The sequence below is a fragment of the Poecilia reticulata genome, chromosome 13, assembly GCF_904066995.2.
Source record: "Poecilia reticulata chromosome 13, P_reticulata-male-v2, whole genome shotgun sequence".
Classification (NCBI taxonomy): domain Eukaryota; kingdom Metazoa; phylum Chordata; class Actinopteri; order Cyprinodontiformes; family Poeciliidae; genus Poecilia; species Poecilia reticulata.
The window spans coordinates 23,219,602-23,234,643 of record NC_088842.1 but is presented as its reverse complement, the minus strand read 5'-3'; the positions used below and the strand labels follow the sequence as shown (position 1 = coordinate 23,234,643).

Below are 15,042 nucleotides of genomic sequence, written 5' to 3'. Positions count from 1 at the left end.
CGTAGTTGCCAGTTAGACATAAGCTGGAGTGCTGTCTCTTTAGCAAACCCCACAAACAGAACCAGAGTCCAGCAAAGACGTCTTGATCCCTCTAGATCCCATCCCTCATTGATTCCTGGCTCTGGGTGTTGATGTGTAAACAGCTTAGGGGATGTGATGGAGTCATGGTGGCTGAGGAGCTTGTGGAGCAGAAGGAGCCAACATGACTGCTGTTGTGTCTCCAGCACCACATCTTCAGTCTCAGCACTTTCTTAGTCTGAGACATTTCAACATATTCATGTTGTTTTGCAGACAGGACAAGCCTTCAGAACTGAGATGTATTATTTGCTTCCTGACTTTATGAATGTTGATGTTGTAAAACCTGCAGTAAGTAGATAGTCCAGCTGCTGGTTGTGCTTTTGGGTGGTCTGGCTGTTCTGAATAACTGAATGCGCTGAAGCCTTCTCCATCTGCAGTGTGTAGCTCAACAGTAACATATAAGATTCCTACTCTGGCTGTAGTTTAATTAATTTCCCACTAACCCTCTTTCTTATCCCAAGTCTTTGCATCCAAACTCTTCCTTTTCCAGTTAGTCCTTACTAAGCGATATAAGTTTTATCCGTCTGAACCTCTCTCTTTTTGATGTCTACCTTTCTTAAAGGGGGGGAGGTATTATGTAAAACTGACTTTTTTAAATATAATTTTATAATGTTATTCCCTCATCAAAAGCATTGGAAAAGAACTATATAAGTTCAGTCCACTTACCATTTACCATACCTGGAGTGTGGCTTTATTTCCTGCATGTTTGAGGAATCTCTGAATATACGATGGTGGCCATTCGGGTTGTTCACATCAGGCAACAAATCAGCTTATCAACTGGCAGAACGTTGCGCAGGACATTTTATGGAACAATGAAGAAGAGTGGGGGTCACTGTGAGGTGGTGCTTACTCTTTAATTTGTGTCACTTACGAAAGAAAACAAGCTTTTTATATTCAGCGGTAACTGAGCTCATTTGAAACTGTAAGAACTCTGATTACGTTGTTGAAGTTGAGTTCATATTGGACCACAGGGTTTAGAATAAATATCACGGTGGTCTTAAACAAACCTTTAGCCTGACTTCAAAATAAGCATATTCCCATCTACAATTACAACCACATGCTTGTTCTGTGTGTGTTCTCCTAGCAGTAGAGGTGGCTGTTTAGAAAATGTAGGCTTAAGCAGAAGCCAGTGTTAGATGATGGTCTGATGTATTTAAGATGTTTTTCTTGTGTGACATAAACTTAAACAAGGCAGTTTCTGTGCTTATATTTAGGAACATGAAAAAAAAGAGTTCAAATGTGTCAGACACAAAATAAAGCAAGTTAAATGCTAAGTAGTCAGTTGGGATAGTTAAGAGATTCATTTTACAATATCCTGCATGATTCTAAACATTTTACATGAATATGAATACAAATACCAGGAGATAAATCAGTAAATGACTTGTATATGTTTCCAGTGCCTTGCAAAATAATTTTTACCTCATAAAACTGTTTGCATTTTCTGCCGTTTTAGCCACAAGCTATGGTGGTGACAGAATCATGCTGGGGGGATAGTTTTGTTTCCATAGTGATGCGGAAGCTATTTCTGGCAGAAAACCTGTTTGAAACTGCAAAAGATTTGAAACTGGGGTGAAAGTTCACCTCATAGCAGGAGAACAACACTAGACATACAGCACAATAAAAAAAGAACTGAAGCATATTTATGTGTTAGAATGTCCTAGTCAAAGTGCAGCCCTGACTCCAACTGATAGTCTGTGGAAAGATTCTAAATTTACTATTGAAAGTTGTGTTTTTATTCAGTCTTACTGGAACTGGAGCTAAGTGTGTAGATGTACAAAACAAGAAGATCTAAAACTAAACAACTGTGGCTGTAACTGCAGCCAGATGGAGTTGCTGCAGCACAAATACATAGCACACTTTTCACATTTCGCCAATTTGCAAAGCCGTATTTAATTTCCTCTACTACTCTGTGCCGGTCTATCACAAAACACAATAAAGTAAAAATACGGAAAAAAAAAAATTAATCTTAATAGTTTTATAAATCAAAGCCTAAACACTTGACCCACAAACCTCCTGGAACTGTAAGCAGATGGATTACAGCTGTGCACACACCGGTTCCTGTTTCAGCATCTCACCTGAACATGCTCTGACATTTTTAAGATGCTCCATATGTTTCTCCAGTTCTGCCAGCAAATGTTTTCCTGGCTAGACAATCTGGAGCAGAAACCACTGCACCCCAAACATGACGAACGCTCCTCACTCAGCCATTTGTTTGTCTGGGTGTGGCCTGTTGGTTTCATTCTGCACAGCTTCATCTGTTTGGAGCCCTGCCTGGTGCACAGCTGTGACCTGCCCTTTAGCATCCGACACCAGAGGAGCACCATGTACCCCTGGTAATACATTGCTATATTAGCTAACCGCGGCTTCAGTTCTCACTTTGAGCACATCTTGCATCTATTCCCCTGCTTCCAGCCTCAGTTCTCGCCCTCTCCCCTAGTGCACTCTTGACCAGTGCCAATAGAGAGCAAAGAAAACTGTGTCACCTCCTGCCATGACTCGTTTAATCACTCCTCCTCCTCTCTCCCTCTCTCTCTTTTCTCAATCCTCCCACTCCCATCTTTCGTCGCTCCCAGGATTGGGATCGTCAAACATTGATCTGTATTTATTTTTAGAGCAGCTGTGAGCATGCGTGCGTGCGTGTGTGTACAGTATCTGTGTGTGCCTGTAAATCAGACGCTCCTCCGTGCCAACACGTGGGCAATTTGACTGTGTTTGGGTGCGCGTCCTATTGTGTGTGTCTCTGCGTGTGTCAGGACTTTCTTTTTCACAAAGTTAATCCCTTAAGAAGAGGTGTGGCTCTCTTTCTCTCTCTCTCTCCCTCCCTCTCTCTCTCTCTATCTCACAATATCATCACATGTTCTCTCGCCGCTCTCTTCTTCTCTCTCATCCTTTCCCTGCGCTGTTATTGCTGTGACCGCTGGTCCAAGGGAGTTCTTCCTCTCTTCTCTCGGTTGGCTCGTCATTTCTGCATTGTTCCTCATCCGCCTGTGGATCTTGTGTTTGAGTTTTCAGAGCGAGATGGGGGAGGCCATTGAACTCAGGTGAGTCGGCTTCAGAGCAGGAGGTGTGAACCGTGCGTGTGCGCATCTGCTGACGGCTTATGGCTAAACATACTCTTGCATGTTTTCTGTTTATGCATGGATTTCTGTGTCAAACTTGATCAGCTGCTGCAGTTGCAGACAGCACTTGGAGCCTCATCTTGCTCAGTCTGTAACCTTGACCCTAATCCAGCAAAAAGGTACAACCTGCAGCCTCTATCAAACTTTAAAAGACCTGTAGCTTTTGCAAAAGCGATTTTTCTTTTTCTTTGTTGGTGTTGATGGTTTTTTTTGAGGTACCAGGCTCTGTGACATTTTGAGTCTCTGCCAAACTGTTAATAGGTCTAGCTGGTATCCACAGAGCTCATAGCAGCTTACAGCCTTAGCAGATGCATTAGACCCCATGCCCATATGGAAGAGATTAAACCTGCTAAATTGATACCAACACCCAACATGTTTTCCTTTTTTGCTCAGAGGTCATGGCTGCACATTCTGGGCAAGCATCAGTGGAGATTGAGTTCTCATATTTGTGTGTCTCACGCTAGCATTCAAAGGTTTTGGTTGAAAATGTTAGTTGTTAAGGGAGTGAAGGGGCATTCAGTTTAATAAAGGATCAAAATTCTGCATGCTGAAAGTAAGTGGATAAATAAAAGACTTGAGTTGTCATGGCTAGGCCAGGGATTTTGTGTCCACAACCACTAAGCTGCTAAGGCATGGGATCTTTAATTTACGCTGTTTTTGGGTAAACTGCACCACAGTGTTCAACTCGCTGACGTTTGTCAGCTGTCTGCCCTAAAGCTAATAAGAGAAACCTTTCGAGTTGGAGTTTTATCACCAAACACAGACGTGTTGTCGGTGCAGATGGTCACGCTGCCATAAAACACTCAGGACCTGTTGAAAAACGGTGCTGATGATGTAAGATGATATCACACAGGCCCAGCATCGATTGGGCAGCAGAGCAGAACATGGAACGTGAATATGTTTTAATGCTCTCATTTCTCTCTTGATGTCATGTGTTGTAGTCAAAATAGTGTAGTCTGTGCTGTGACATGTAGCACAGAATGTGTAGCTTTCATGTTGCCTTGTGCGATAAAGACTGGAAAGTCTGCAGTATTTATAAAGGCGGCTTTTGCCTCGGTAGATGTTAGCCAGTGTGACGATTTTGTACTTATCTTCTTAGCTGTGAGGCCATTGCTACACATCTGAGGTCCTCATAATTGGGTGGCAAGAGGAAGTCCATATTGAGTTCAATGTGATTCATTCCAGAGGCAGCAATGAAACAAGCAACACCCTGTCATTGCACAAAAACATGTCAGCATTTACAAAAATGACAAGGACATCGTCCAGTGTGGACACCTCATACGTACACGTTGGATGTGTGAGGTGTCCAACATTCAGTCAGTCTGACTCTGAAACACAAACCTGCAGCAGGAGCAGTGATAATGAGAAAGATAGATGACGGGGATAAAGTCCTGGGCCATTTCTTGCCTCGAGGAAGACATAATGTTTGGAAGGCCTGTCATGACTTTGCATTAATCTATATGCCTGCTGATTGTGATGGTTGCACTGTTCTTTGGTGCTTTTCTCACTGCACAAGAGTTGGAGCAACTTGGGTAGGTTTCCAGTCCATTAAAAGCATGAAATTGTTCATTATTAATGTGAGTTACATTTTCCAGAAAGAGTTGGCTGAGGTCATACCACAAATTTTAATATGGCTTATAAATCAATGGGAACGTGTTGTGTGTGATGACTCTTTTAATGCTGGCAGAGTCACATAGTTAAAAAGGCAATGCTGTTAATGTCTGTTGTTTTAAGCATATCTGTTGTATTCCAGGCCTCAACCAGTTTTCCCATTGAATAGTCTTGCAGTTGTAAAGTATTAGAACCAAGGTGGGCATTTCTGGTTGCTGAGAACCGGAGTCCTGCATGTTCTAGATGCTCCAACATGGCTGATTTAAATAGTTGAATGATCTCCTCAGCCTGTCAGCTGGCTTTCAGGAGCTTGTTAACAACAGAGTCATTTAACTCTGATGTGTTCAAGCAAGAAAACATCTAAAGCATGCAGGCAGGACTCTGGCCAAATGAGAACGAGAGACGCCCACCCTTCTGCAGAATTGCGGTTCTCAATTCTTCTCCATTATTGTGGGTTTAAATAGCTGAACTATCTCCTCAAGGTGTTGAGTTCTGCAAAGGCCTGAGAGTGAACCATTTATTGGAATATGATGTGTTGAACCAGGGAAACATGTAAGTCATGCAGGATAGAGACTACTGGGTTTATTGCCACTGGAAAAACTCTAAACCTTTAGCATGAAGATTTCTCGTATATATTTGATTTTGCATGTAAACTCAGTGCTACATGTGTGGCCAAACATTACCGAGCTCCTCCTGTATTCCCTTCCCAAGTCTTTCACGGAGGAAAACAAACACTTTCTTATTGTTTGGACGAAACAAATGAAGCAGAATTTTGTGAAAAGGTTTTGAAACATTTGTGAAAGACCCTTTGAGTTCTCTTGAACAAATGCACTCCCTCTCACATCTAGTGGTTCCATTGCTGATTTTCACTCCCTGCCCTCACGGTTGGATTGCTGAGGAGGCCAGATCCCAGGCGTGTTACAAAAAGGAAGGAGAACAGGCTTGAAGAGTGAGAATAGTGCATGCAACAGAGATGGTGTGACGGGTGAAACGAGGACAAATGAAAACCAGCAAATCAGAGCCAGAGGATAAGACAAAGGGTGCGACAGCAAAAGCCGAATCTTAGGAGCTTAAAAAGCATTATGTTTTTTTACACAAAAGCGATGCATTGTGGGTAAGGGCAATGTAAGTCATTGTAAAGAGGAGTTACTGTGGAGGAAATATCAATTTCCTCCTTTTGTCAGCAAAGGAAGCAAGAGGCAATAATTAACTGAGGGATTTATTTGGTCTCCGAAATGATTCGAGAGTTCAGAGAAGACAAATAAAACCCGTTTTAAGTGTAGATGTGTTTGCTATTCACAGAACCTTCTCAAATCGAGTCATCAGAAGCGAACCAGGCCCCTTGGCAGTCTTCTCTGACAGGGGAGTGTGACGTAAATCCGTTCAAATAAATCATAAGGGTGGGGCTGTCAAGAGTCTAATGTGTTGCAGCCATAATAAAGGGTCCCTCATTTTGGGAAAGTTTGCATCGTGATAGATTTTTTTATTTTTTTTTATTGGGTTGAATTGGATATCAGAATGTGATTTCGTCAACGTTATTTTATTATTTCCTCAATTTAGGAGGATGATCTCTTTGCCTGGAGCTAAAACTTTTACAGCCTGCTTTGCTGAGTTGTAGTGCATGAGATACACCAGCCTGGACGGGTCCGGTTGTAATGATAACGGGGGAATACAAAGTGGGAACACGACACGACAATATCATGCTGGAGCGTATCGACCGGGACGCTCCACTTCACGCCTCACCACACTATGTTTAGATTAACTTGCTGGCGCACACATGGGCGCGCAGTTTTCACAGCCCCAGACATCCTGGCATGTAGACGTGTGTGTGTGTGTGCGCTGACGCAGACAGGAATCTATTTATCTAAACGAACAAACAAGAATGCACACAGCGACAAAGGACACAATGCACGCCTGGTCTGTAGCCTCTTTGCCTGCTGTCCAAGGGCAGAGGGGATTTGGATATTGTTACGTTAATCTCCCTCTATTTGGCTTCTTGGAACACATTCAGATAAACAGACTAGCACAGCCGCACATACACAGGTATGAAGTCGTGTGTGTGTGTTTTAGGAGACAAAAACACATGTACAAATTGGAAAAATTTCCCAATACACATGCAATTAAGGATGTACACTACCTTCTTTTAGCTTCAGGTTTATTCCCAACCTTACCTATGTGTGTTGCCTAGCAACTGGGATGATGCAAAACACAAGAAGGTAAAAATGAAGCTTTATATCTAGCTGAGCTTTTTTTTATTACATATTTGATCAGTTTAATTAATTTAATCAATTTAATTAATTGTAATTTAATTGAAAAATTATGTGTACAAATGTTATATTAAGAAATATGTCTATGGAAAATGGCAAAAACCCCAAAACACAATAGATTTAAGTCCAGTTTATTTTCAGCAACAAGGCTGTTCAAAGTACTTTTCATCATAAAAACATCCATTCATCCATCCATTTCCTTACACCCTTGTCCCTCAGTGGGGTCGGGAGGTGCTGGTGCCTATCTCCAGCTAACGTTCCGGACGAGAGGCGGGGTCACCCTGGACAGGTCGCCAGTCTGTCGCAGGGCAACACAGAGACACACAGGACAAACAACCATGCACACACACACTCACACCTAGGGGCAATTTGGAGAGGCCAATTAACCTGACAGTCATGTTTTTGGACTGTGGGAGGAAACCGGAGTACCCGGAGAAAACCCACGCATGCGCAGGGAGAACATGCAAACTCCATGCAGAAAGAATCAAACCCAGAACCTTCTTCCTGCAAGGCAACAGCTCTACCAACTGCGCCACTGTGCAGCCTCATAAAAACATACAGTCATCAATTATGAAACAAGTAATATTATTTTTATATTTGGTCAAATATAAAAAAAAAAAGATAAAATGATTGAATTACTGCTAATCAAATGGAACTTTAAACAGGTGGCTTTAAAGTTGCACTGAGTTATGGGAACCAGAACCAAACAGCCTTCAGCTGAATGCTGTTTCTCCATGTTTGGTTCTGGGAATGCAGAGCAGAACCAGAACCGGAAAACCTCAGTGGTCTGGAAAGTTTATACAACAACAGCAGATCTTTAATGCGCTTCGGTGCCAAGCCTCTCAGTGATTGTTGTCGTGACTGATTGAAAAGTTATTTAGTGGCGTCCTGTCGACTGTGGCTCCCTGGATCGTGAGCCGTATTGCCTCCTGCCCCCACACCTGTTTTGAATTGAAACACTAAAAGTAAAACAATGTGGCCTGCAAACCAGTGATCTGGGGTGGTAGAGGCAGAGCAAGCACCAGCACTCATATGAATTTTTGCTCTGCTCCTCTCTGCATCTTGCTGCAAGTCTTCCATAATGCAATTTAAAATTTCCAGTTAAATCTTGTTTGCCGGTGAAGACAGAGAAGGAGATCATTTTGTTTTCTCCGACTCCCAGACCGACCTCCTCACTCAGCTGCAGGACTGGGGCAATAGATCGCTCCAGTACATGTGGCTCTCTGCTTTAGCTGTTTTCTTGTCATCGCTTCTATTGACTTTTATATGTATTTTCAGACAAATTTTAAAAACACTATGAAGTGCAAGAGAATATGTTTGGAAATGCTCATATATGTATCTGAGAAGTGTAGTGTGTTTGTTAGCATATTTTAGGAAATATTAGTAAATCCTATTTGACAGTGATGGAGTTGACTGGAAACCAGCAGTTTCCTGGATCCACCCAGGCCTGATTGATAATTAGTCTGAAGTTATTTTTAGATGCAGTCCACATATATTACTGTTCAGTGTTACAAAGAAAATAGTTTTAAAAAATGTTACCGTTTTTTTCTTTAATCTTTAATGTAACATTTTTTAATTCGTTTTGTTCAACCCTTGACTTTAAAAACAAATTCCTCTGACATCGGTAAATAATGACTATTCATTAAATCTAATCAAGTTTTTCATTACTGCTCTGAGAGAAACAGAGTTGATGATGAATTCATCATCCCAAAAAACAAACTTATGCATACATCCTCTATTATACTGTCTGTGATGGGACAGACTGTAGCTTCAGTGTTAGTTTGGATGTAAGTCGCCCCACACAGGTTGAGATTGAGCCGGTAGTTGTTCTGCAGACAGGTAAAATCTGTCAGGATTTTTGGTCCATCTATGCAGTTGAAATGGTAATAAAATTTGTGTAAACATATTACATTGGGAAAACAAAGTGGGAAATACACAAAGCAGTGCAATTTCCTTTATTTTTGCACCTGGTTTGTTGCAGGTCTGACAGATTTGAGCAATTTATATCAGCTTGCGGTTTTGATTCTTCAGGTCAAAACACCAGATGCAGTTGTTTATTTTATTTTATTAAGAAGAAACTGGAGATTCTTACCTGCTGTGGCACTTACTTGCTTTTATAGTGACATAATTTCAGTCAAAATGTCTTTTTCCTTTTGTCCTAACATGAACTTTTGAATCTAATTTAACATTTTATTGGTTTTGAAGGGTCTTGGCTACCTTTCTCTCCACCTTTAGTAGTTTTATGTCATTCTGTTTATCATAACCTAATAATTTCCACACTATGTTAATCTCCAGGAGCCGAATCTGTGACAGCTTCGCTAAACAGAAGTGCAGGTGTTCAGACGCAGTCGCCAAGCACGCCATCAGTCAATTTCTAAATGAATAAACAACAATGATGATAGTTAAACACATGCCACAGTTTCCAGGCTGAATACTAGATTATGCTGTAGGAACTACTGGAGGCTTAAAAATTGCGATGGTGAATTTTTTAAAAGCAGAGCTGATCTGTTTAACAAACACGCCGAGGATAAATGAGTACCTGACGGTTAGTTTTTACTGGAGAAAAAGTTCATTAACTTGTCTTGGATGAGCGTCGTCATGGTGGATCCTCTTTTTTTTTTCCCCTCTTCGATGAAATGGTGCCCTGAATTGGACACAATGACTGAGTCAGACAGAGCGGGGATTCAAACTCCTACTTTCTTCTGCCTTTTCTTCATTATGATTTCATAAGTCATGCATTTCAAAGTACAAAAGAACTCTGACGGATGTGGAGTTTGTTGACATTAGAGGTATTGACCTGGAGTATAGTGACAGTGAGCGTCAGCCTTACAGCTGTACACATGGATCCACCTCAGTTGCTGCCATTTATGGGTCTGCACAGCCTCAACAGAAGAGCCATCGCTGATGCAGCCTCCTCACTCCCAGACAAGTAGGATTCACAGGCCACCTACACACTGTACTGTTTACAGCTCTCTGCTGCATTGTGCTGATGGAGAGGCTTTGCTGTCAGCCTCAGTGTGTTTCATCTAGGATTGTTAGTGGCGCTTGCATGTTGATGTTTACCCGGAAATGCTTTGCTCTTCAACCATTTTACCTGCTCCTGGTGCTCGCCCACACCGCCTCATAAGCCTCTGTGATGAATAAGGCCATCCTGTTCTGGGTCAGACTATAGCCTAAACACAAGGCCGCTGTTTTATCTCTGCTATGTTTTGCTCCTTTATTCGCTAATCACACACATGGACACACATGTATGCGGACCATTTGTGGTTTTCTGTGTGTGTGGGTTGGTGGAAGAAAGGCAGTAAGTTTGGGATGACAAGTGTCGGTGTCCTTATGTGGGTCACGCAGTGTCAGCTGAAGTCTGCAGGGCCCAGAAACTGGGTCGGGCCTTGGCATGAGCGTACACGTTATATACGCTACACTGAGGGTCACAAGTTTGCAAATTTGAAGAGAGGGACATTGAGTTTGGAGTAAGCAAAGGCTGGTGAGCAGACATTGTTGGAAATTACTGTTACCTCGGGACTAGTCTGGATAATAAATATATTGTATTTTACTTGTCATGAGCGACTGTCTCGTCTGTGAAAACTCTGTTTCAGATCGATGTGATCAATGTAGATCATACTCTACATTGACTCTGTGCTGACCTTTTTCCTCCTCTGTTGGTTTGGCAGCCTTAGCATCAGGCCGACAAATGTACTAATCAGATGGATAAAGACAAGTAAAAAGATTCAGAGAGTTGAACAGTTCACACTTACAGAGCCGTTCAATAGACAGATTATCATTAAGACTGATTTCATTCTTCCTGACCGCTCCCAACCTTTATATTCTGAATTCAAGTTTCTACCTTCTGCCTCTTGGCTCAGACTTCCTCAGAAGAGTGACAGGTTCAAGCTCTCCGTCGCCCCTGCAGCCGTTTCCCTTTTTTAATTCAGGACAGGGTAGGAGGAGTTGTATCCAACTGGTTGAAATTGGTCAGATACAATGGATGATGGCACATTCCCTTCCTTGTTTAGACCGCTGCTGATGTTGTTTCATCACACTTTATCATCCCTCCCCTTTAAGACTTTTATTGTATGTCTCCTATTTTTATGTCTTTTTTTTTTGTTTTACTTCTTAGAAAGAAGTAAAGCAGTGCCTGTCAGGGGCACAAACTAAGTTGACTCTGACATTTTTTTCTAGACTAAACTTTTAGGTCCCTTAGGAATACCAACATCATTCCTGTTTGCTAAATAGCAGAATTATGCAGGAGAGACATTCAGAGAAAGTTAGGAAATTAGCTTTTCAAATTATTTTAAAATAAATAAGAACAGGTAAAAACAGTAAGGGCAGAAAATGTTTTTGTGCCTCATAATCATATGGACTTTCCTTTGACCGAGAGCTTTAGGTGACAGGGTCATTTGACTTACCACAGAGAAACAAACACAAACAGCTTTAGTGATGCAAGGCTAAGCATTGTTTTAGTCTTAATTATCTGAAGAGCTTCATGTCGTTGAGCACCTGACAATTTTGCCATAACTCCCACCATGAAACCTACTGGACCCACAGGATCTCCTGGTAATATGGTAACAAAAAAAGGTTTATTCCTTTTACGTTCACAGTAAATGGTGCGCATTAATATATGGTTTTGTTTATGAAAGCCATAGGGAAAATTAAGTACACTCCTTGATCCAGGAGTTTGTCAAATGACATTTAACGGCAGTAACTCTATTTGTGTTTTATGTGACATTATTAATCTCTCACATCATTGTTTTAAGAACTCTTCTTCTTTACAAGTTTGCTTCAGTTTATTCAAGTTTATTGAAGAGATAAGCTTGTGCCGTCACAGCAAATTAGTCATGTCTGGACCTTGACTAGGCCATTGCAACACTTAATTATTTTCCGCTGTTCTGTTGTTTTTTGCTCCAGTGTCTGGAATTATTTTCCGCTCGATGATTCGGTCTGGGCCAAGCTTTAGTTGATGGACAGATTATCCTCTAGCATTGTTGGGTTCACTGTGAAGTTCATGGAGTCCAATGACAACATGGTGCCCAGATCCTGTGGTTTCAGAAATCATCACCCTTCCTGCACTTAACACTTGGTGAAGGTATATTGTTACCAGCCAGCCTGCGGATGGCGTCTTTGCTCCGATTGCTTGATTGGTGAATATAATTTATAATTTAGATCATCATTTTAGGACTTTACTCTCAGGTTTCATTTAGCTATCATCATTTTGGACAGGATATTCTCTAAACGTTGACCTTCAGACTGAATAAAATAAGTACTACAAGTCAACCACCAGACTTTTATTGCAACCATTAAAATGACCAGCAGTTTCATAACATCTTTTGCAGAGTTTCAGCTTTTTATCATATTTCAGCTGTTATTTTTTGTGCATGATCTTGACGTAATTTTACGTAATTTTTATTTTTTTTTAATATAGTAACACACCTACTTTATATGAGATATTTCCCTCTCCAAATGCTGTGCGTCATGGCCAAACATCTCCACCCATCATCTCTCTAAAGAACATTACTTCTGGTTCAGATGCGACTCTGCAAGCCACGTTTACTCAACTTTTTTCCTAACTGCCCTGTGATTGACTTTAACATTTAACAAGAAGCTTGTAAAGTCTGACAGGTTGCCACACAACCTATTTGAATGCTGCGAGGTCCGACTTTGGATTGAATTAGCTGAAACATCAAATCCTGGTAAGATTGGAAACTATTTAAAATGTTTTCCACTTGTGAATAATTCATTCCCCCTGTACGACGCTTTATTTGGAACACTAACCTTTTCAGGAAGAATAAAATAAAACTTACCCGTTATTCTCTAGAGGTCACAGGTTGTAACAGTGATCTTTGGGGTTTTGTTTTTCCTCAGTTGGGACTTTAATTCACCTTTTGGGAAATCACAGCTCCTCTGCTGAGACACAGAGAGAAACAAGAGGATTGGAAGCGGTGTGAGAGAGTGGAAACAGGTGGCTGCACGGAGCGCTCGGCTCGGCGATGACTCATCTCAAACCGTTACCACAGGCTCCTGGACACTTGCTCCACCTCGTTCTGCTCTCTCCCCTCTTCCCTCTGGAGCCTCGCAGACATGTGGTTTACCGTAATGTGAGGTGTCACTGACTCATTCAGTGGATTTGCAGGAAAATCACCCCTTATTCTCCTCCAGCTCCTTTTCCCCTCCCCCTTTGTGCTCAGTGTTTTCCAGTCGTGAGGACGTGTAAGGGAGGACCACGTCCAATTTGAGTCGCTGAGCTAAACACGGAACATCTGGATCGGGGAGGGTTATTGTGAGTGCGAAGCAGGGGTGGAGAGCCAAAAATATCAAATCAAGCTCACATCTGGCAAGTACTGACTGCAGCCGGACACACAGGCTGTTTAACCCGAGCTTATACGGCGTGAACACGGAGGTGACAGACAATAGGAATTCACTGCGTTTGGAAATTCGGGACAAATACGCTTACATGGACTTCTAAGATGATATTTTCAAACTCACAAACGTGTTAGCAACAGTTTAGGTGCTTCAACAGTAAAAATACCAACTTTACAAGCTGGGACAAAATGTGCATTTTTTTTTCTTCTTCTTCTTTTCCATTTTATGCGTCTGTGCATGTGGGCGAGCTTCTCACACTGAATTCATTCTTGTGAAATCCATTTCCCTACTTTCCCACCAGAAGACATTCAGCTCCAGACATAAGTTTGCTCCTCTTCGGATGTGACGAAGAGGAGAAGCAAGGAAGAGTATGAAGATGATCAATGAGTGGAGGAAGAAGAGAAGACGCGCCGTCCTTCCGCGTGAACTCGTTTGAATTTCTACCATACGACGTCATATGTATGGTGGCTGCTGCCATCTCCAGAGCAACAATAAAGCCCAGATGGCTGCAAGTCAAACACTGGATGTGGAACAAGAATGTGCTTTTTGGCTCAGATCCTCCTGTTTGTGTAGTCTGCAGTGAAGCAGTTTGGAGTTTTAGCGTGGGTTTGTAAAGCTCCAGTTTATTTGTGCTGCTGATTTATAGATTTATTTTGATGTTGCGTATCCTTGCCTGTCTCTCTGCCTGCCAGCCCAAACCGTCTGTCTCACTCAAGTCTGTTTTTTACTTCTGCAGATGTTCTGCAAAGTGAGGTCAGAGCTGAACAAGGCCTTTTGCACTCTCCCCTCTTGTCTCGCTTCCACAATAAAGTATTTGGAACCAGACTGTAATGCATTTTAAACTTTTGTGCTCAGTAACAAGACTTTAATCTGCAGATTTTATTAGTGTCTCACTAGGAAGATGAAATGCTTGCAGCTTAAACTGAATTCAGTTTAAGTTGCTGCACATATAAAATATGTTATACATCTTATCAGTTAGTAGTTTTTTTTATTTTATTGAAGTTTATATCTGTTTCCATTGAATCAATGCTGTGAGGAATCCTTTCCTGCAACTCTTTTTGGAAATCATAGAAACAGTCTACTGCAAAAAACCCAGGGATAGTGGTGGAAAAGATGAAAAGGATGATTGAAAACGTACGTTGATTACAAACAAAATCATTGCAATATCCAATTATGAGATTTTTTTTGTTTTTCTAAAATCATGCATCCTGATTGCTGACTGTTTTTTTTTTTTCAACATTCTTTGCAAAATAGTCCAAGTTTCGTCAGTTTGGATGACAAAACTTCCAATCAAAACCATAATGATGGTCAATATGCTTTGATTTAAAACTATTCTCTCTCACTCTGGCTGCATGTTTAAGGCTTTTGTCTTCACCCAAATCTAATTTTGTCTCCAGCCAAATAATTATTTGCTAGAGGTTCCCAAGCAGAAAATAGTTTACATGTAAGTCAAAAATTTAGTTTGTTGGTTTTACTGACCAGCTCACATTCGTCCAGGTTCTCTGCGCCATTTACATGGTCTGTGGAAACTTTGAATTTGACTTCTTTGGTTCTCTAATAACAACAACTTTCTTCCTTTTTTGCACAGAGGTTTTTAAAAGTTTAAATTG

The 15,042-nt window shown here is 41.4% G+C and overlaps 1 protein-coding gene and 1 long non-coding RNA gene across 4 annotated transcripts in view; both read left to right on the top strand.

Annotated features, from left to right (window-relative positions):
* Positions 1 to 15,042, top strand: part of numbl (NUMB like endocytic adaptor protein) — a 66,009-nt gene that overhangs the window by 30,025 nt on the left and 20,942 nt on the right. Inside the window, exon 1 of one of the 3 annotated variants that reach the window (XM_008426102.3) lies at positions 2,685 to 3,119. The exons of the other annotated variants lie outside the window; for them this stretch is intronic. Within the exon in view, the coding sequence (XP_008424324.1) occupies positions 3,097 to 3,119 (23 nt within the window). The 5' untranslated portion in view covers positions 2,685 to 3,096. Of the gene's footprint in view, positions 1 to 2,684; positions 3,120 to 15,042 lie in introns of those variants that run through there. 3 annotated transcript variants of the gene reach the window in all.
* Positions 3,130 to 14,257, top strand: LOC145554502 (uncharacterized). The gene is made up of 2 exons (XR_014090467.1): positions 3,130 to 12,762; positions 12,935 to 14,257. It is a non-coding gene; the product is annotated as an uncharacterized LOC145554502 (long non-coding RNA).